Source organism: Delphinus delphis, chromosome 19, assembly GCF_949987515.2.
Source record: "Delphinus delphis chromosome 19, mDelDel1.2, whole genome shotgun sequence".
Lineage (NCBI taxonomy): Eukaryota > Metazoa > Chordata > Mammalia > Artiodactyla > Delphinidae > Delphinus > Delphinus delphis.
In genome coordinates this window covers 22,133,275-22,155,051 of record NC_082701.1, presented here as the reverse complement: position 1 = coordinate 22,155,051, position 21,777 = coordinate 22,133,275, and the positions used below count along the sequence as shown (strand labels likewise).

Here is a 21,777-nt window from a genome sequence, read left to right as displayed (position 1 = left end):
GCCCCGAGGGAGGCATCCTGTTCCCAGGGGGAGGGACCCCAATCTCTCGGAGGTGAGGGGTGGAAGCCCCACCCATCACCCCACCTCCCCACAGGGAAGTGTTGTCAGCACCCAGGATTCATTGAGGGCCTCACAAATGTTGGACAGGAGCCTCAGCCCTGCTGTCCCCCTCCACATCCTCCGCTGAGACACTGCCCTTCATGGGATCAGGCTGTCTCGAGGAGGCTCTTCCCAGGCCCACAACCCAGCACCCAGACAGCTCCCTCAGACACCAGGATGATCGGGGCCCTGGTGCCTCCACACTCCAAGCACAGGTCACCGTGCTTCTGCTCCTCACACTTCTATCGTCACGCCTGTGCCCCCATGGTACATGCCCACACGCCCAGCACAGGCTCACGAACGTGTGCCCAGTCACGAAGGCCTCCCCTGCACCCACCACAGACATCAACATGGGCCCAGCTGCGACTGGGTCACTGCAGAGATGCCACCTTGGGTGCTACGTGGACAGACAGGGTGCTGTGCCCACGCACACAGCACATACATTTACAACCTCTCCACAGATCGCAGTGCATCTGGGGGCTCCCTCAAGTGCCAGCTCGAGGCATCTCCAGCTTGGAGCGAAAGACACTGGGGACCCCACTTGCCCATGCTGAGTCCAGCTACCCCTTCTCAGAGAGGCAGCTTCTTGGCACCTCTCCTGCTTTGTCAAGTTCAGAGTCCCCTTGCGAAAGCATTGACATTTTGTCTACAAATACAGGCCACTCCACTCTCACCAATGTTTACCCAACCAGGTGATGCCAAGGACTGAGATGCCCCTCCTGGACCTCGCACCCCCAGCCCTTGTCTCCCTCTACAGGTGCTCAGCCTCCTGCACCAGGACAAGGGGCCGGCGGGCCCTGGACACCCTTCCACCTGCTGCTGGAGGGTGAAGGACAGGGCTTCTGGGCTGCAAGTTTCAGCCCTCACCTCACAGGTCAATTACTCTACTGCCCTGCAAGCCAACCGGGTACAAACGGCCAAATCTGCGTCCCAGTATGTTCCCTTCTTAGGGATGCTAAGGTTAGCACCAGGAGAGACTCTGGAGGATGGAAGATGGGGGAACCCAGAGAAGGGAGGAGGAGACTCAGAGTTTCCTGCCTGACTGCTGGGTCCAGACTGACCTGGGAAGCCTGATCAGATTCCAGGGGCATCTTTCAGTTCTCCCTGTTGCCTAACCTGAACCGTCCCACCAGAGCAGGATCCAGGAAGGTGGAGCACGAGCTGGAAGGCAGGGGAGAAATAAACAGTCTCCCCTTCCCTCTGGAAAAGACTTGAAGCCTCCAACCTTCTCGTCTCAGTTAAATCCATCCATCCATCTGGAGTGATGAGGTTTAAACCCAGCACCAGGCTTGCTGGATGCCGTGGGGAAAACGGACCAGCCGTGAATGACAGCACTCTTGATACCCAGCCCTCAACCAAGCACACTCTCATGACAGCCCACAAGGGGCTCTGATAGCCTCTATTCATTCAGTTCTCAGAGTCACCTCGTGACGTTGCTCTCCCCCCATTTTACAGGTGAGAAAGCAGAGGCTCAAGAAGGGGTGACTTGTCCGTGGTCAGAGTTGCCAAGTGGAGAAGCCTGGTCTCGACTGTGGGGTTCTCAGCCCGGATCCCCTTTCTCTCCTTTACACCCTGCTACCCCTGAGGAAGACGCTGATTCTGCCACCAAGGCATCCCTGAGTCTTCATCTGAGCCACTGGGCCAGAGCCCCTTACGTCCCCTCAGTCTGTCCAACTCCCTAAGAAGGGAACACTCGAACAGGCCCCTCCCCAGAGAAGCGCAGAGACCCTCAACCCCATCCTTTTTGGGGAGACCTCACACCAGAAGAGTGGGGACCCTTCCCCAGGGCGTGGCTGAGAGAGGAGGGGCAGGGAGCAGAGCTGCCCCAGGGCCACAGAAGCCCAGGCTGGGAAGGGGGTCCTGCCTTTCCACAGCCCTCCACTCATACCTTAGTTTGGTACTGAGTCCTCCCAACCCCTGCCACAGGCTGTGCTGACACAGAACTGCAAGTCCTATTTCAGGAACGCCATCCAGCCAGGACTTGGATTCCTCCAGAAACAGACAGCTCATTACATCTAAGGCACCAGTTACCTTGTGGAACTCCTCCTTCCTTAAAAAGAGCCAGAGTCTGTGCCCATGGCCCTCAGAGGGGTCCAGGGGCAGGGCACGATTACTTCTCCCTTCAGGGCAGAATGAAGGCTCCTGAACCAGTATCTTCTCTCCTGAGCCCAACACCTCAAGTCCTTCCTTCTGTGGCCTGGCTTCAGCCCCGGGCCATGTGCACTGCCCTCTGTTGGGTCGGCCCCATGTTGTCACCACCGCTTTTAGCTGGTGGCCTTCAAAACTGCTCCAATCGTCCAGATAAGGTCTGAGCAGCCCAGATGACCCCTCTCTGCTTCTGCTCTCGCCAGCCCTCCTCCTGCCCCCAGCATGTGTGCCAGGGGAAACAAATGCCAGGGCATACTCAGCCCTGCTCTGGGACCAGAACGTACCTTCCTTATCTCCTGCTCTCAACTCTCAGGCCTCCCCTGACCTCGGGCCTCAGGGCCAACTTGTCTCCTCCTGCCTGGGATGGACGACTCTCCTGGCAAGGTTAGCTCAACCTGCCGGCTCCTTCTAGGCACTTCCTTCTGCCCTCTGCTGCCTGGCTATGCTAATGTGATTCCAGGAGTCTGCTCTGGGTCTTAGCCCCTTCCTAGCAACTATGCCCTAGCCCCAGCCAGGCACATCCCAGCTACAAGCACCAAAGCATTTGCCCAGGAGTCTGAGTGGGCAGCCTGCTCTGCCCATAATTCTCTACTTAGTGGCCTGAGGCCCTTGATACCCTGTCTGGAAGCCAGCCATCTCAGGGGTGTGTCCAGCCACTCTGAGGACTGGAAAACCACAGCCCACACGATAACATCTGATGCATGTTAACCACACAGTGCTTCCTCTTTGTTAACCTACTTCCTCCTCACCAAACTCTGCCCTCCTGCCAGAGGGCCCCAGGACGGAGAGGCTCCCTTCCCCACAGCTGCTTCCCAGCACTCTGCCCCATATCTGCATCCCATGCTCGCATGGTGGCTAATTCTGGCATCTCATCAGACAGTAATTATGGGGGAATCAGCAGTGCTGTCATCTCGGCAGCTCGGCACCTGTCACCACGCCGCCATCCCCGGGCGGCTGGGATGGGACCGGAAGCTGATGGAGGAGGGGTGTGCTGGGGTGAGGGGCGTCTGCTCCCTCCCCGCCTCTGCAGCCCTCACTTCCTTCAACCCTACCTCCCCACAGGTGCACGACGCATGTCAACAAGGTGGCCATTAGCCACACCAGTGCTCCCCGTTAGCCAGGCCAGGTACTGAATGCATATGCCCTGCGTCACGCACAGGCATGCCCGTGACCACACAGAGCAAGAAGGACACAGCACGCCAAGGCTCCAATCAAAAATTGCCCCTTCCCATAAGTGTGACTTTGAACAAGTCGTTTTACTTTTCTGGATGTCAGTTTCTCTAATGGCAAAATGGGAAAGATAGTGCTTACCTTGGGAAGAGGGGAAGAAATAAATATGTAAAGTATCTAGCACAGTGCCTGACATATGGATGATCACGTATTCACTCAACAAACAATGAGTACACACCTACTATGCACTGGGCAATATGAGGATGCCAAGATAAATGAATTGCAGTTTAGCAAAGACCACGCTGGGGCCATACTGGGGCACAGGCATTTTGTTTAGCTGGTGGTGCTTTGTTTTGTGTCTTTGAATTTTAATGCCTTTAAGGAACACAGGCACTCTACTCAGCGCAGTCCTCACCATTCCCTATCGTCCTCATCCACTGCTTCACTCGTTTCCAGCCCCTGAAAGCACTGAGTTTGCTGCCCCAAAAGCAAACATGAACTAGTAGGCTCAGTTATGTCCAGAACCGATGCCACGAGACATTTGACAGAGCCTTGGGAGCTCAGGGGGCGAGCCCGGAGGTGGTCAGGGAGGGGCACTTCAGGGAGAAGCAGAAGTGGGAGGTGACAAAGGCAGGGTGTTCCTGGAAGAGGAGGTACAGAAGCAGAGGGTCACAGAGGGAAAGGGGAGGGCCACTGGGAGCTGATGGAGACAGAGGCATCTCAAGGGGTCCTTCCTAGTGCTGCATCTCCGGGCCCCAGGCTGCAGCGCCTCCCTCTCCTCCAGAACATTTCCTAGGTGGTTCTTGTTGGTGGAGCTACGATGTAAGACCACGTTCCCTTGCCTCACAAGCAGCATCTGCTGTCCCGACTAAGTCACTGAGTCACTTCCCTGACCCCATGGAGAGCAACACAGCCCCACTCTGGCTCTTTACAGATGTAAAAAGTAAGTCTGGGAAAGGACTGAGCTCCCCGCCTCTGGGAGTATTCCAGAAGAGGGTTAAGCGAAAGAGGAGGGCAGTCAGGCCCCCTCCCTGGTTCCCTGCCCCTGAGCCTCGGCCCCTCTGCCATTTGTGTGGGGAAGGGGGGGTGGCCTGTGTGACCAGGACGCGGGGTGAGGGGAAAGTCTGCAGTTTCCAGTCACTCCTGCCTTCTCCTGGCAGCAGCCACCGAGGGGGGCGGGGGAGGAGAGCAGCATCGTTGCTCTTTTAGGAAAATGGTAATTTTAATTAAGAGGCAGACAAACGAGCACTCTACAGATTGTCTCCGAGCAGTTATTAAAAGGCCATCAAGGCATCGGCAGCCACAGTGGCGAGGAGGGCTGCCTCCCCCATCCGCCCGCCCGGATTGGGGCCGAAGCATCCTCCAGAGAGCTGGAGAAGGGCTGGAGGATGTGGAGCCTGCGAACAGCCAAGGCAGGGACTCTGCAGCCCCTCTCCCAAGGGCGGTCAGGGGCAGCACACAGGCAGTACCCAGGGCACAGCCTGCTCAGCCCCAGGGAGGGGCTGGGGGAGGCGCAGAAAGGAAGCCAGCAATTGGGCATCCCCTGCTGTGGGCTGGGCTCCAGTCCAGCTGCTGCTGCTTTTCCCGTATTCTTCTCAACAAGCCTGCCATCTTACGGGCAAGGACGCTGAGGCTCAGAGAGGGAGAGTGGCTTGTCCAAGGCCACACAGCTAGGACATGGTTTATGTGAGCCTTGGAACCCAAATCAGACTGAGTCTCAAGTCCAGTGCTCCAGGCTGGTCCTGGGCACGGAAGTGAGATGGGGGTTCCCAGAGGCCCTCTTGAAGTGGCCCCAGCTCTGGCCCTGCCCGCAGGGCCCAGGGTCACGGGCACTTGGGACCTCAGTCACTGCCTGCTTGGCAGGGACACATTATAGGAGAGGAGTGCCATTGGGTCAGGGGACACTCTGCAGGGACATGAAGTGCAGAGCAGCTGCCAGCAGGGGGAGCAGGGGCGGATGGGGCATCAGTGGACGGAGGGTCACAGCCCTTTCCAGACAGCCAGCCAGGCCACAGCCCCAGGCCCCACAGCCAGTGAATTCAGCCAACCCCTTAACCTCTATCTGCTCACCACATAAGCAACGAAAGAAACTTCGCTGTCTTGGTCATTGTTGGCCTCTGAGCCTAGACCAGTGCCTGGCACAGAGAAGGTGTTCAGTAAATCTGTATTGAATGAAAGAAGGAAGGAGTGGACGGAAGAATGAATGAACGATTCAATAAATGAAATGCGATCACAGGGTTTCAAGTGCCTATAAACTAAACAAAGCTGTACTGAGGTCGGTGTGGTCCCATCTTCTCCCATCGCCCCCCCTCTGGCCGACGCTAGAACATGGGCTGCCCCTGATGAGAAGGGCCCCTTGCTCCTGACCCCCTCTCCCCAGGCCATCTCTCCCCTCGACAGAGGGCTCCCGCCTCCTCCTCCCTCCCCAGCCCCACTACATGGAGCTTCGCGGCCCGCACACACATGTACATGCACACGTGTTTGTTCGCGCACACTGACTCACATGCACACACGTGCACACACGGACACATTCTCGGCCAGGCAAGGTGCCCTCCCCAGAGTCAGGTCTCTGCTGCCCCCTCCCCTGGCAAAGGCCTGGGCCCCCCAGGGATAGCCCCCTCCCCCGTTTCTGGCCCCCGAAGCTGGGGAGAGGCACCAGCTAGGGAGCAGTGTGTGGCAGGATGGTGGGGAGAGGCCCCCCTCCTGGCTTACCAACCTGGAGACTTTAAACAGAGGGAACAGAGTCCTGGAGGCTTCCCTCCTGCTGCACGCTGGAGCCCTGGGTGAGGGACAGGAAAGGAGGAAAGTCGTGAATGAATGCCCAGAGCTGGAGGAGAGGAGCTGAAGAGAGGAAGGGGCTGGGGCAGGGCTCCCAAAGTGGGATGGGCCCTGCAGGGGCCTTGGGCCTTGGGGGAGGAGGGGACGGGGACAGAGCAAAGCAGAGCATTAGGAGGTGTCCCTTTGGGGGGTCACTGAGGGCTGGGGGGCAGGCAGGACAGACACTGGGTGTTGGAGGAAGAGCAGGGGCTGAAGGGGCAGAGACACGGGTGGGAGACAGACAGGAGGACAGACAGCAGGACAACACAGAAAACAAGGGGGTCCCCAGAGTGGGGTCCCCAGGATAGACAGCCAGCAAGCCAGGCCTGGTTCTCCTCCCAGAAACGGGGGCAGGCTCTTTACTGGGGTCCACACAAGACCCCCATCTGCCTCCCCCAGCCAAGGTTGCCTCATTCTGGAAGGCTGGTGGGTTCAGAGTCAGAGGGGCCTGCCTTCATTGCTCTGCTGACCACCCCCTCCCAGCCCAAGAGACCCCCATCTGCTCCACTCACCCCCTAACCCTGAGGAAGGCCCCCCTTCTCTGCCCACAACAGAGGAAACAGGGGTACTTCACACGCGACACGCGCGCACACACTCCTGCTGTGATAGGGGCTTGCCGGAAGCCCTGTGCCCAGCTCCTGACCCCCACGCACCCCCAATCCTCAAACTGCCAGGGCAGGGCCCCCCTCAGGTGTCCGTCATGCTGCCTCGCTCTCACTCTGCAGGAAGTCCTTCTAACTGTACTCTACTTCCCTCATGCCCCAACGCCTGTCTGCTGCCTTTCATCCTGGGGCGCGGCGTTAGGACCCTTCCTGCACGGAGACACTGTGGGCCGGGCACCCTCTCGGGCCCAGCCCTCACTGGCTGTCTCGGACCCATCCACACGCACATCACGTCTGGCTACAAGCATCCTCAGAGCCCCCTGCCAATCTGATGTTTCCAATTTTCCCACCGATTACCCAAGACACAGGCGTCCTGGGGAGAAGCAGCTGCTGTACCCAGATGTTGGGACATTGACTGGGGGAAGAAAACAAGAATGTTCACTGACATATGTAGCCCCAGAGGGCTTCCTGGACAAAGCAGTGGGGTGGGGGTGGGGCACAGAAGGGGCAGGTGGACAGAGGGGCACCAGGTGGGGGCATGAAGACTCAAGAGGCCTAGCTCCCCGCTCACCCCTGGCCTTAAGTGGCAGCTCCAGGGGCCCAGCCCCAGGCCGGCTGGGGTGAGAATCTGGGTTTTAGGTAAGAGGCTTTCTCACGTATGTCTCTTTTTCCTGGGAGAAGAGCCACCCATTCGTTCATTCAACTGGACAGTGAGGACGAGGATGAAGACAAAGACATTACTGTTTACTGAAAGCTCACCATGTGCCAGGAGCTCTGCCTAAATTGCCTCATTTAATCCTGGTACCCACCTTGTGAGGGAACCACGGATACCAGCCCCAATTTACAGATGAGGAAACTGAGCTTCAGAGACGTGAAGTGACTTGCCCCACACCACACAGCGAGTGAGCCACAGGGCTGGGATGCCAGCCCGGATCTGTCCAACTCCAGAGCCTGAGCGCTTGGCCCCTGAGCTGAACTGCTTCCCATCCATCCTCCCCAGCCTTTGGCGGGCTCCCATTCAGTGCTCGCTGGGAAGTTCTGCGTGAAGTCTAACCTCTTTCCATCCCATGCTCCAGCATAAACTATTTTTTACGGACAATGAGTGGAGCAGAAGGCCTCACTTCAGTTTCTTTCTGCCTCATCCTAGGAGTGGGAAGCAGATAATTCTAACCGTAGGCTGCAAATGGACCAGGGATCAGGGGTGGGGGATGAGCTGCTGGCTTCAGGAGAATTGGCTCCTCCCCAGCTTCATCTTTAAGTCACTTCTGCCTCTCCGGGAGCCCCTTTCCTACTCTCCCGCCTCCGTCACAGAAGAGGCTCCAGGAAGCCCCTCAAAGGTCTCTTCTTGTTTTAACATCCAGAAATCCCCCCGCAAGCACCCACGCTAGGGAGAGGGGGCCTAAAAAGTCAGGGGCAGCAAAGCGAGAGTCGTTGTCAGTCCAGACAGCCCTGGCTTTCCCTCAGAGTCCCAACTTTCAACTTAGAAGAAGGCTGGGACAAGAATGGGGACTCAGCAGGCCAGCCTGGCCACTGGGAGGGGATGGACGAGGCAGGGGACAGCCCCGGAGAGGAGGCATAGAGGCCCGGGTGTATCTGCAAGGGCTTCAGTGAGCCGTGGAATGCCTTCCCAATGAACTGGGATCGTTAATTCTTCCTCAATGAGGCAGCTGCTGGTGCCTGGGGTGACGCCGCAGATGCCTGCTGTGTCTGCAATTATCAGCCTCCCTGGGGTGGAAGCAGCCAGCAGGACACACACCCTCTCTGCCTCCTAGGCTCTGCACAAACATCTCCAGCTTAGGGCCACTCTGTGGGGGTCTCTGGATCTGGGGGGCCCCCTGTGGGTCCCTGGGTCTGGGGTCTCCAGCACGCTCTGTGACTGGGGTGGGACAGAGAGCAGGGTGCTGGGATGAGGAGGTTGGCAGAAGTGAGAAAGGCAGGCCGTGTGAAAACCCAGCTCCTTCCCAGTCTCAGTGCTACTCCACTCCGGGATATGCAGGCAACCGGGCCAGGTGGCTGAGGCTACCAGGAACCAGGAAAAGGTTGTGGGGGAGAGGAGCCACCAGCTGGCAGTGCCTCCGCAGAAGAAAAGATGGACTGGATTATAGTCCCTGGTTGGAACGGAGTGCTGCAAAGCCTTTTTTTTCTGGAGTGGGAGGAAAACAAGACTGTAGCTGAATCCTATAGCCTCTCGCTTATCCATCTTCTGGGCTGAGAGGACAGATTTAGGCAAGATGTGCCTTCAGAGCAGGAGGGACTGTTTGCAAGGCGTATGCAGGCGCACAAAAGCACCAGTGTTCTCTTGGGCCAAATCTCCATTTTTCCTGGTTTAGCTGGAGCTGGGAAGTATTATTCCCACCGTCTGTGTGGCGAGGCATGTATTATCTCAGGAGAGAGGAGGTGGGTAGAACCTCTGACAGTTGGAAGGGACTTTAGAGATTCTCTAGTTCCACCCTTTTCTCACACCGAGGACACTGAAAACCAGAGGGGGCAACTAACTTGCCTAATGTCACACAGCAGTAGGGGAGGCAGGCAACCTGACACCAGTCCAAGGCTTGCTCTTCACCCCACACTTGACTTCTCTGCCCTGGGGGATCAAAGACTGACTTCGCTGTAACCTCCTCCTCCCCAGCAGCTCTGAACTCCTCTTCATCACGGCCCCCTGCACTCTGGCCAACCATCACAGCCACAAGAGATGAAACTGGATCTACCAAGTTCCTTCCGATAGCCCAAAGGTCATCTCAAAGGTCATGCCAACCAGTCCCCTGCCCCTAGGTACAACACTGACTTACCTGCGCTCACAGACACCTATCACTGAGGTAAGAGATGCAAAAACACCGCCTCAGAGCAGCCACCCTTCGTGCACCTGGGGGTTTCCCTCCCATCTAACCTCGATTCCTCCTGCTGCAGCGTGGGCCTGTTTCCTCTCAAGCTGTCCTGTGCAAAAACAGGGGGAGGGGGAGAAAAGGATTCCCCGCCTCCAAACCCTCCTGTCTGCCCTCCTGCAGCAGAGAGGATGAGGGCAGGGTATCCCAGGGTGGCTGGGCCCTGAGCCCGGTGCGTGTGTGGGGCACGAGGGCTGCGGTGGGGAAGCAGCCGCCTGTGTGGGAGAAACAGCTCTTCTGGGAATTGTCCTTCTGACTCTTCATCTCCTGCAAAATCCTGCATCTCAGGGTTAGGGGAGGGCCTCCTCTGGGTTCAGAGACATCCATTCCCTCCCCATACCATTTATTGACTGTTTATCATGTGTCAGGCACTGTGCTGGACATTTTCACCTATTATTTAAGTTTCACAACAATTCCGTGGTCAGAAACTAAACTGCCCCCCGGGTCAGTTCCTCCCTGGAACTAAATCTAACCTTGATCCCTCTTGCTGTGTTTCCTCTGGCCCCGCCCACCATGGCGGTGGAGGGGAGTTTTGCTCCTGTCTTCAGAATTCCTCGCCTTACTCAGTGGCCCACCTTATCTTCTCCTGGCTGCCAACCTTTACCCCAGACTTGCCCCATGTGATGAGTATTATGGGGGTGAAAGGAAATGAGGCAGGTTGGGGGCTGGGATGCAGCGCACTGCCCCGTGCCAGACACAGAGCACATACCAGGTGGCAGGGGAGAAGGCCCGTGAGATCAGTCGGGGTAGACGGAGGTGGGTGCAGAACTGAGAGCAGCAGTTTCTCCCTCCCTGTGACCCTTGCAGGGAGCACCACGCCTCACCTGTGGTGTGCTGGCCAGGCAGGGCCCAGATATGCCATGATCCTGTTCTCAGTGACCATCTCTCAGGTCCAAGTTCCAACCCACACATATCCAGAGCCCAGGGGCCTGAGCAGAAGTGGGCAGGGCAAAAGACGGCAGGACTTGTCCTGGACTGTGAAGCTGCCTGTCTGGCAGCTGAAGCCAGAGGAGGGACTCTTACACCTCTTACACCTAGCTAAGCTCCTGGCGTCTAGAGGTGCTCAGGCCCTGACCCCTCTGCCAGGCTCAGTGGGGTTTCACACACCCCGTGGTAGCCACAGGCAACCGTAGTGAATTCACACCCACTTGGTTTCACTGTTTGGACTTTCTAGAGCCGGAGTGATGAGGGTAGGGGTCCTCTCCACTAGGGCTATCCCCCCATCCTGCCTCTAGGACGGCTGGAGCACAAGGAGCCACCTCCCCAGGGAATTCTCAGGCCTCACCCGGCTTCCATCCCTCTGGGAGATTCCAGCAGTGACAGCCTGGGCCAATGGGCAAGGGGAATTGGAGTGGTGGGTGGGGCTCTGGTCCCCGTGGGCGGCACCCTCCCCCTTCAAGCAGGCATCATTGATATATGCAAAGCATATGCAAATCACCCAGAAGAGAGACACAACAACGGTGGAATGTCAGAAGAGACCTTGGAGAGGAGCCAGCCTGTGCCCCCTCATTTCACAGGTGAGGAAAGAGGCCCTTGCCAGGAAGGGACTTGCTCAAGGTCACTCGGACATTTGGGCGCTGAGGCAGGATCCTAACGAGGTCTCTTTACTCAGTCCAGTGCTCTTTCCATGACAGTCCTGTCTTCCATGTGGGGGGGCCTACAAGATGGTGAAGGGGTCACAGGGCCTGTAGGGGTTCCCTTGGACCCTTCCCTTCCTCCTGTGAGCCTGAGTAGTGGATGTGGGGGAACCATGGGCAAGGGCGGCGATGATGCCTGGACAGTGGGCGACCAGAGGTGTGGAGGGGCCAGAGGCCGGAGGCATTGGTTTCCGGCAGCCAAGCAGTAGAAGGCGGCAGGAGAACTTGAGTGTCTGAAGCCCAATGTCAGGGCAAGGTGCCCGCTGTGTGCGGGGAGGGGGTGGCGCCCTCACTACACACACATCTCTAAGCGCTCAGAGGCCCCCTTCCGCCTGGACTCTGATGACTATGACTCCTGACAGACCATAATAGTCAACTCAGGCTGGTCCCTTCCGTGGCTGCAGCTCCTTCCCTCCCTCCAACCAGCTTGGCTTCTTAACCTTCCAGACAGTCCTAGAAAGCAGGACAGATGCTAAGGAAAGAAGAGAGACAGGTATGAGGGGGCAGACAGACAGAAAAGGGGAGACTAAGGAGCAGAAGGGGGAGACAAAGAGGAGAGACAGCGGGAAGGGCAGAGGGAGAAAAATGGAGGGGCAGGGATGGGGGGCACCAGGGGGGGAGAAAGTGGGGGGATCTGAGGAGCAGAGGGGAGAATGTGGGAGCAGTGGAGCCGAAGGGGGGGCTCCCAGCCTCTGGAACTGAAGGACAAGGCTGGAGCCTGGGCGAGGGGCATAGGAGCCCCATCGAGGCCTGAGGCTGCCTGGCAAGAGTAGGGGACCAGGTCCCTGACCCTCTGCCCACCTCCCCAGCAAACACCCCGGCTGCCGGGAAATCAGTCCTCCCTCTTCTGCCTCCCTCCCTGCTCTCCTTCCCTCCCTCCCTCGGGCCAGGCAAGCGCTGCTTCCCAGCCAAATCCAAAGGCTTCATCTCTGCTTTTCAGAGCTGGGAATGAAAGAAGGGGAAGCAAGTTCAGCCCTCAAACCCGCTGACGGCCAGATTTTTATTATCTTTGCTCGAATGGGCCCTAGGAAGCCAACAAGGGATTCTTCAAAGAGCATCTGAGTGGCTCATTGAAGCCTGCACCTGCACCAGCCCACCCACGATGGGCAGCTGGGGCTTGGGGCGGGGGCACAATCTGTCCCCCACCTCCCACCAAACCCAGAGACCAGATGGGAGGCTGCCTGGAGCCTCACCTTTCGTTCTCTGTGCCTAGGCAGGGGCCACTCGGTCAGGCAGCCAGGCTCAAAGGCTAGACCCAGGCCCACTGGGCCTCTGAGACCGTCTCTGTCCCTCTCTGGGCCTTGAAGACACAAACTAAGGAAGAAATCGGATCTCCTTGCCAGGACTTGGAGGAGATAAGTGCTTGGGATTCCTCGAAAGCAAAGCTTTAATGGCAAGCTCCAGATCCTTCCCCTGAAATCTCTGCCTGCCCACCCAGTGGCCTCCCATCTCCCTTCCAACCAAGCCGCCCCTCCATTCCCGAGCCCCAGGCCCACTACTCAGGACCCTCAAACCCCAAACACAGCTCCCTCAGGTCAAACCCTCAACCTCGTCTCCCTTCTTTCCCCAAGACCTAACCTGGGGTGGAGATGGGGCTAAAACAGATCTGGTACTTCAAAGAGCCTAGCCCCCTCCCTCCTAAGCTTGGGTTTTGTCAGAGAAAGCCAAGGTTCGAACTGGGCAGACGGCAGCCGCGCCACCATCACCCCCAGCTCTGACCACACCGGTGAGATCGATGCTCACAGCCAAAGAAGGAATCAATGGTTCTAATTAAACCTTTTTTCCAGGGTGGGTCCCTAGCCAGAGAGAGAGAAAGAGAGAGATCATCTGGGGCTCTGCATCACAGCACCCAACTCTGCCCTGTACATATGTAAGAAACATGGAACCCTGGATTCCCAGCAGGAATCAGGCCATGAAGACCCCAGACCCCATCCCCTCCGCGTTAGGCAAGGAGGCGAGCGGAAAGCATGCGGTGGGATCAAAGCTCCCAATGGCTCATTCCCAGGGACCCTTCCCCTAGAAGAGCTCCCCGTCTCCGCTCAGCAGTGCCTGAGACCACAGTTGCTTCTTCCAGATCTCCAGAGCACATGGGGGACCTGCATCTCCATCCCGGCCCTGAGGGTCATCACAGAGAACTGGCCAACATGGTAAGGGCGGAAGGAGCAGGGGTGGGGGGAGCACTGGACAAAGACCCTCTTGTCCCCAAGGCGCAGTGGCAGGAAGCCAGGGCAAAGCCTTTGCACTTGCTGCCAATGGTGCCTGGGTGCCCGGCAGTCTGGGTGGAGGGGGGAATCTTATTCTTGGAACCCCCTCCTGTTATGCTCCATCCCTTGCTTCCACACTAGGCCACCAGCTAAGTCTCTGCCCCAACAACTCCCAGCTTGCCTGGAGCCCTCCTTCCTGTATGAATGCCGGACCCTGACACTTGCCCACAGGGGGCCCAACATCAACTAAAACCAGCAAAAGACCTCACACGGAAACCATAACTGCCCCCCACATATGTACACACGCGCAACCATGCCAGAAACCACCACCATCACAGCTGCCACCAGTGATGACAAAGCCCCACGTTTTCACAGTGACAGTCTCCCTCAAAAGCATCACCAATTCTTTAAGACCAGCAAGAAGGATGGGGAAGGGAATGAGAGAAACTGAGGCACAGAGTTAGACAGCAAAGCAGTTGGCTCAAGGTCACCCAGACCAAGATATCCAGAGTTGGAAAGAAGGCATCCTATCCCCACCCCAAAGTGCTCAAACCCAACACCAAGGAATATTCAGACCCACAAGCCTGGAAGTCTGGTCATCTGCCCCAGACTCCCAGCCCTTATCTGTTTCCCCCTCCCCAAAACAACAGTAGCTCCAACACCTTCTGAAAAGCTCCAGCCAGGAACCCACTTCTCCTAAAGTTGGGGGCTGCAAGGACCTCCTGGTTCCCTCGTATTTGGGAAGAGGGACTGGCAGTCCAGGATCTCCTCCTTGCACACTCCCTGTCCTTGCTCACCTGGCTCCCCTCGGCCCCCGGGGTCCCTCGGTCCAGCCTCCTCCCTGGAAGATCGGGCGCTGCCCTCCGCTGTCCTCTCCCACCAGGCCAGGGCAAAGCGCCGGAGGCACTGCCAGGGCTGCATGGGGAGGGGTGGGGTGGAGGGGCTCGCACCAGCAGCTGCACACACCCCGCCGGGCCCTGCCAGCCGAGCTGCGGAGGCACCCGGCCGGCCCCCTCTGCTTCCACCAGCATCCTGCTGCCCCCACCGACAGGACTCGGAGCTGGCCAGGGAGCTTCTGACGTAGCAAAGGGGTGCGTGGGAGGGGAGGGGGGGCTAGCGCGGCCCCTCCCCAGCCCCGCCCTCTGCCGCTCAGCCTCCGGCAGTCCCTACTTCCTCATTCACCCGAGATGCTCTCCCCAGCTGGGGGCGCCCTCCCCTGCCCTCTGGCCTCTGCAAGGGGAGGGCTTAAGATCAAATGGCCCCTCCCCAGCCCCTCCCCCTCCCGCCAGCCTAGCGGGGAGCGGGTCCCCAGTCCTGCAACTGCTGCTTAGGCTCCCAGGTCTCCAGGGCTAGGGCCTCGAGGTGACTGGGGAGGGGGGTGCGGGGAATACAGGCTTGTATCCTGGCAACACAACCAACCCCAGAATACACTAATCCTCTTCCTTCCCTGGGGGGCGGGCGCAAAGCGCCTACCACCACCATCCAAGGGCGTGCACCCCATTCTGGGACCTGGGGGAAAAAGGGCTTTAATGCTCCCACCACTTCTCCATCCCCTTCGCCTCCCCCTGCATCCTCCTCTTCCTCCACCTCGGATGGACCACTCCCCTCCTCCGCTCTCCTCACCATCCATCTCCCTTCCTCTTTTCTCCCTCCCTCCCCCCTCCACATAAACCCCTTTAAATTTTAACCCTTCGGGCCCCCTTCCCCGGGCCTCACGAGGCCCTCCCCACCCGGTCTCCAGCCTCTCCAATGCAGGACCCCCTCTCTGGTCCCAGCACTCCTCTCGCCCCGGTCCTTCTCCCAAGCCCGGAGCGCCGCGGTCCCCTGCCCCCCACACACCTGCGCCCCGAGCATCCCTCGCCCCGTCGGCCGCCGCCTCCCCGGCCCGGCCGCCGCCCCCGCCCCCGGCCGAGGGGAAAACACACAAAGAAAACAGAAATACCTTCCACTTAAGCATGGAGGCACATTAGGAAGGAGAGAGACAGGGACATGCCTTGGGACGGAGCGTTCCCCATCGGGCGGGGGCGCGGGGGGCGGGGGCCCCGGGCCGGCCTGCCTGGCGCTCGCCCTCTCGCCGCCTCGCGGGCTCCTCGCTGGGCCCCAGCCCCGGGGCGCGGTGCCAGGCGGGCGGGCCGGGGGCGCGGGCCCCGCCGGGGTGGACCAGCTGGGAGGGCGCCGGCGGCCGGGCGTGTGGGTGCGCGCGCGCGGGCGTGTCACCGAGTGTGCGAGAGCGAGTGTGTGTGTGTGTGTGTGTGTGTGTGCGCGCGCGCGCGCGCGCCGGCGCGGGTGTGTCACTGCGGGCTGGAGCGCGCGCGGCGCGAGCACGCGCGTGTGGCCTGAACGTACAAAGGGCCGCCGGGGTGGCGGGGAGCAGGGACGGGAGGGGGCCGGCGCCTCGCGCCCTCCAGCTGCACTGCGGGACCCCGCAGCGCGCGGCCGGGCTTGGGGTGCGGGGAGCGCTCACGCTCCCCTCCCCGCTGCACCTGCTTCTTCCCCCCAGAGCAATCCTCAAGCCATGACAGGGACTAATGCCTAAAGTGGGGGCCGGCATCGGAGGAAGGGGTGCACCTGGAGGGTGCGGAAACTTCTCGGTCTCCTAGTCCGTGCGCGCCTTAGGATGGAGAAGCATTCGGGGACGGACGGGGGCAGGGAGGGACTGGGGGAACTACTCTTCAGCCAAGGTGACCTCCGGAAGCCACAGGCGCCCTATGCAGGGAGAGTCTGGACCCTCCTCTGCCTGTGCCGGGACGCCCCCCTAGCTGTCTCCTTAGACCCGGCTTAGCCAAGGGGACCCAGTCCCACGGCGCCCCCTGCTGGGCTGTCTCCTTGCCCCCAGCTCGGGTGGCGGCCCCTCCTGGAGGCTTCTGCTGGAACTGCAGCGGCCCGTGCTGTGAGTGAGGGGAGTCGGCCAATCGGCTAAGCAGGACTACAAAGGAGGGTGCTCCAGCTCCTGCCGCTTCTCACACCTCACTTGGCGACGCCATTGCCACCTCCACCGAAGCCTGCAGAGCGCCAGCGCTGCCCCACCCCTGCCTCACTCCCACCCCCTCCCTGTCCCACCTTGGCCTACCTGTTGGCTCCACAGACTTCTCTGGGTCACTCTGTCCCCTCCTCCTCCTGTCCTTGTTGCTTGCTCTCTCTCTCTCTCTCTGGTTCTCTGTCCTGTCCCTTCTCTCCCAAGCTTCTCTTGGAGAGGGGAAGGTCCCCTGCCCCTTTTATTTACTCCCGGCATTCCCAAAGCCAGCTTAGATGGGCAAGAAAGGGGCACAGCACATCTCTTCGCTATAGGCCACCAGGTAGAATGGCAGGCAAGCATAGGGGCAAGAGAGGAGACCCCACCCCAAGTGGCCCAAATGACAAACCGGTTTCCCCACTTCCTGGTCTACCCAGTTGCAGCCTTAATCCAAGCTCTCCCACTTTCCTTCCCACCCCCCCACCCCCCACCCCCGGCCTGCCCTGAGCCAGCCACATGCCTGGCTCGGGGCAAGTCTGATGCCCCTTAGAGATTAATCTCCAGTTGCAGTAACTTAGGTGACTGGGCCAGGGTAAGGAGAGGAGGGGCCCTTCCCAGCTCCAGCCGGACAGCTAAGGAGGGCAGCCAAGAGCCGTGTCCTGGACACACCGTCTGGGCACACGACCCCAGCAGTCGGCACCCTGACTTCTTCCCTCCTGGGCCAGCTGCCTCTCCCTCTGCCAACTGGATGGTGCCCATCTTTTGGCCTCTGAGTGTGCTGTGGGCACTCACCCAGCTCCCTGCTTGGCTGCCTGCCCAGGATGGGCATGGGAGGCAGCGGGCCCTGTGTAGGGGAGGGGTCGGCAAGGGGGCGGGTGGCTTCCCCTCAGCTGCATGGACACCAGTTCCCAAGCCTCTCAGAGCCCAGAGGCTGGGGACTCTCGCTGCTGGTCCTCCATCCAGGCCCACAGCTCAACCACGCAGGATGCTGCCCCTCCCCTCCCCCTCAGGTCCCCTGCCATGAGACAAGTTCTCCTCCCTTCCCCACATTGTGCCCACCTAAGTGGAAGGGCGTCAGCGTGTGCTTTACCCATATTCTCTAATTTAATCCTCTCAACAACCCTGCGGAAGTGGCTGTTTTCAGCCCCGTTTCAGAGAGAAAGGAGTTGAGGCTCAGAGAGGCATAGCCACTTGCCCAATCTAAGAATAGCAAAGGTGAAATTCAAACCCAGACTTGCCTGATTCCAAGGCTCCCAGCCTCTTTTTCTATCACCACCACCATCTCCTAACCCTGTGGGCTGCCAGAGGCAGGGGCCTAACTCTGATACACATCTCATGACCAGAAAGTAAAGAAAGAGGGTAAAGACACAGTTAATGTCAGGGTTAGGGAGCTGGGCATTATCCTGGATGATGGCTGGGAAGATGCTTGTCCTGTCACATGGAGGTTTTTCTGGCCTTTACGCTAGATGCCAAGAAGCCACGGGCTTGGGGACTTGGGGAGGGAGGCTCTGTGACTTAGCCCCCAGAGACTGGGAATAATTCCAAATATGACATCAGTGACCTCCTGCATCACGAACGCCCCCCCCCCCCATAGTTAGAAGATTAAATCAGATTCAGGTAACATTTTTTATTTGTGTAGTTCACTTGTTAGAGACATAGCGTAAGCATTTCTGATCATCTTCATAGCTGTGAGCTCACTTGACCCCCCCTCTCCTCAAAGCAGGACAGCGGCCTCCATGGGTCCGTGGAGGGGTGAGAAGGGATACAGCTCCTGAACAGGAAGCTTGGGGCCCTCCCCTGAGGCCCAAGTTGAGCCAGAGGGCAGATGGCCTGACACCAGCCACCCTCACTGACCCCACTCGATCCTCTGCCCCATGTCCCAGGGAAGATAGGTGCCTCGCTCCCTCCCACCCACCCTCTACCTGATCTCAAAAGCCAAGCTCCTGGTGTAGGGAGGAGGCTGAGGAAGTCATCTCCTCTGATCAGGGCGAGGGAAACACAGGTATTATTTCTTCAGCCGAGAGACCAGAATTGCTTCTGGAAGCTGGCATGGTGCCCGGGCACAAGCAATGTGCCAGCTGTCTCCACCTGAGATGCCTCAGGTGCCACCCTGCCGCCACTCTCATTCCTCAACGAGTAACTTCCCTCTGGCCTTTCTCCCCTGTATCTCTGGCATTGCGCTTGATTGGGAGGGGGCTGCTGGCTTGTTTGAGGGATTGGAACAGCAGATTGTTACCCACCTTGCCACCCACCTTGCCCTTCTCACTCCACGCATCCTGCTCACCTTTTCCTGGGAGCCCACAGGAGCGAGGTTATGAGGGAGAGCCCTAGAGGTGAGAATTCTCAGCCTCACTGCTCCTTCCCCAAGGGTGTTTGGAACAGGGTTTGCGCATGGACAAACATCTGGGCAGGAAAAGGGAGATGGGGCTGATCTCGGTTCCCCGGCCAGAGATTGAAGCCAGGCCACGGCAGTGAGAGTGCTGAATCCTCGCCACTCGACCACCGGGGACCAGTGGCCAATGACAAGGCCCCTGGCCCTTCAACCTTGTTAGAAATGAATTCCCACAAAGACCAAAATTAGTGAAACAAGTAAAGTGTTTATTAGGAGGAAAAAGAGTACATGTAGACAGACACACGGGCTGACTCAGAGAGAGTCACACCAGCATGGTAGTTTGAATCATTTGTATGGGGCATTTCTTCTGGGTTTCCTTCGGCCAATCACCTTGCTTTGCCTGGTTCTGAGTCCGTATTGGGTTTATCTTAGGGTCCTCCCATGTGTGCGTGCACCTCTTAGCCAAGATGGATTCTAGTGAAGAGGCCTATGGGTGGGTTGACATCACTCCCTTTCTGACCTCCAAGGAGCCTTTCCGTGCATGTGTAGTCAGGAAGTTCTCCTTGACCTTGAGAACGAGAAATACATGGTCTCTTTATCTCTTATCTGGGTAGGGCTCAGCTTTCTCCTCTGTCCAGCTGCTCAGCCTGGGGCCCATCTATCTCCCACCTCAGGGCCTGGGGTGGGCAGAGGGGCACATGGGCCTCTAAGGAAAGCCACAGGGGAAAAGGTGATGTGAAAATGATACTGGGACACCCCAAACTGCTCACTCTGCCACCTCAGAGTCCCCCACCCCAAATCCTCGAGAAGGCACCCTGCCAGGAGTGTTATTGTCTAGCTAGGGCATTTCATGAGCCCCATTTGGACCACCCAAACTCCACCAAGGGTGGCCCAAAGGCGCTGAGGGGGCTGTGGAGAGCCCTCTTCTGGGGAGAGAGTGACCAGGGGCAGTGAGCTGGCCTCTGGGGCTGGTTTGGGTTGGGGAGCTGAGAGGTGGAGGTTGCCTCCCTCTGCCCCAGACCTGCAGACTTCCGACCACAGCTCAGTCTCTGAGAACCTTGAAGCCTCCTCCCGCATTCCTCACTCTCCCATTCCTCCTCCCACCCTATAGGAGAGAAGTAAAAGGCAGTAAGTTTCAAAAGACCTCCCTCCGTTCCCCTTGATTCCCCCTCCCTTGCTTGTTATTGTCATGAATGCTAATAAGCCTCAATAATTGATGTCCTCATTAGCACATCAAACCCACTTTCTGAAGAATGGAGAGTAAAAATGGAAGGGGGGAGGTTCTCTGGGGTCCTAACTGTAGCCAGCCCCCTCCAGAGAAACTTGTCCTGGTGCTTCCAGCAGGGAGGGACCCCACTAGAGGGACTTGCGTTGAGAAACCTCGATGTCCCCCTCTGACTGAGAATTTCCTGAGCACAAGGCTCTGTCTTCCCTATCAGATGGTGAGCAAGGGTCTTGTCTGTCCCATCAGACTGGGAACACTGAGTCCCCCCTCATTAACTCTGGCTCCTCCTCAGGGCAGGGCAGTGGTTCTTAAACCAAAGCAAGAATTAGAATCCCCGGGCTTCCCTGGTGGCGCAGTGGTTGAGAGTCCGCCTGCCGATGCAGGGGACACGGGTTCGTGCCCTGGTCCGGGAAGAGCCCACATGCCGCGGAGCGGCTGGGCCCGTGAGTCATGGCCGCTGAGCCTGCGCGTCTGGAGCCTGTGCTCCGCAACAGGAGAGGCCACAACAGTAAGAGGCCCGCGTACCGCAAAAAAAAAAAAAAAAAGAAAGAATTCGAATCCCCTTGGGCTTCCCTGGTGGCGCAGTGGTTAAGAATCCGCCTGCCAATGTAGGGGACACGGGTTCGAGCCCTGAACCCCGGTCCAGGAAGATCCCACATGCCGCAGAGCAACTAAGCCCACAGCAACTGCGCCACAACTACTGAGCCTGCGCTCTAGAGCCCGCGGGCCACAACTACTGAAACCCACGCGCCTAGAGCCCGTGCTCCGGGACAAGAGAAGCCACCGCAATGAGAAGCCCGCGCACCGCGACAAAGAGTAGCCCCCGCTCGCCGCAAGTAGAGAAAGCCCGCACGCGCGCGCAGCAACCAAGACCCAACGCAGCCTAAATAAATAAATAAATTTATTTATTTTTTTAAAAAAGAAAAAAGAATTAGAATCCCCTGGAGGCTTTGTGAAAACGGGGGTTGCTGGGTTCCACCCCCAAAGTTTCTGATTCAGCAAGTTTGAGGAGGGGCCTGAAAATTTGCATTTCGACCAAGTTCCCAAGTGTTGCTGCTGCTACTGCTGCTGGGCAGGAACCACACTTTGAGAGCCAGTGGGGTAGGGACTGACTTCTTGCTTTCCCAGCTTCGGGCTTTGCCTGCTAGTGGGACAAGTGGCAAGTCACTGCAGGGCCTGGCACACAGGGAGTGTCCAGGAGAACCCTGTGACACAGATGAATGTCCCTCTCCTCTCCTTTCCTTAAACCACCACCAAAGCCAATTCCTGCCACCATAAGTGCCCCTGGTGACTCCTTCCTCCCCTGACCTTGACCTTTGAGGGCTGGAGGTGGCCAGAACTGGATCTCCTGCCCCCCAGCTGCCTGCCACCATGCTCCGTGCTGCAGACACCAGTGGGTCTCCTCCTGGGAGAAGGAGGGAATAAAGGCGAGGGAGAGGATTCCCAGTATCCCACCTCACTTTGGGGTGACCTCCCAGGGCCTCAGTGGGGAGAGGGGCTTGTGGATGTAGTCCACAAACATGCATGCAGCTCCCCACCTCCTTCCTTCCTACTCAGCCGCCTAGGCATAGAATGAAATGAAAGAGAAAAGAAAGATGAGGAGAAGGGAGTAAAACAGGGAGAAGGAAGGCAGTTTGTATCTATCCTTGAGAGGACATACCGTGAGACACTGGATCCCAGGTGGGCCACAAGCCCAATTCCTGCAGTA

At 58.5% G+C, this 21,777-nt stretch overlaps 1 protein-coding gene across 9 annotated transcripts in view; it reads right to left on the bottom strand.

The window, feature by feature from the left end:
- The window catches only part of SRCIN1 (SRC kinase signaling inhibitor 1), a 64,702-nt gene extending 48,911 nt beyond the window's left edge, over positions 1-15,791 (bottom strand). For 6 of the 9 annotated variants that reach the window (XM_059996323.1, XM_059996324.1, XM_059996314.1 and 3 more), the window contains exons 1-2: positions 14,357-14,610; positions 6,134-6,196 (exon numbers count right to left, since the gene is read on the bottom strand). In XM_059996323.1, the coding sequence (XP_059852306.1) occupies positions 6,134-6,196; positions 14,357-14,480 (187 nt within the window). In that variant the 5' untranslated portion in view covers positions 14,481-14,610. Of the gene's footprint in view, positions 1-6,133; positions 6,197-14,356; positions 14,611-15,501 lie in introns of those variants that run through there. The other 3 variants (XM_059996325.1, XM_059996317.1, XM_059996320.1) reach the window with 2 other exon arrangements.
- Between the last annotated feature and the right edge of the window lie 5,986 nt (positions 15,792-21,777).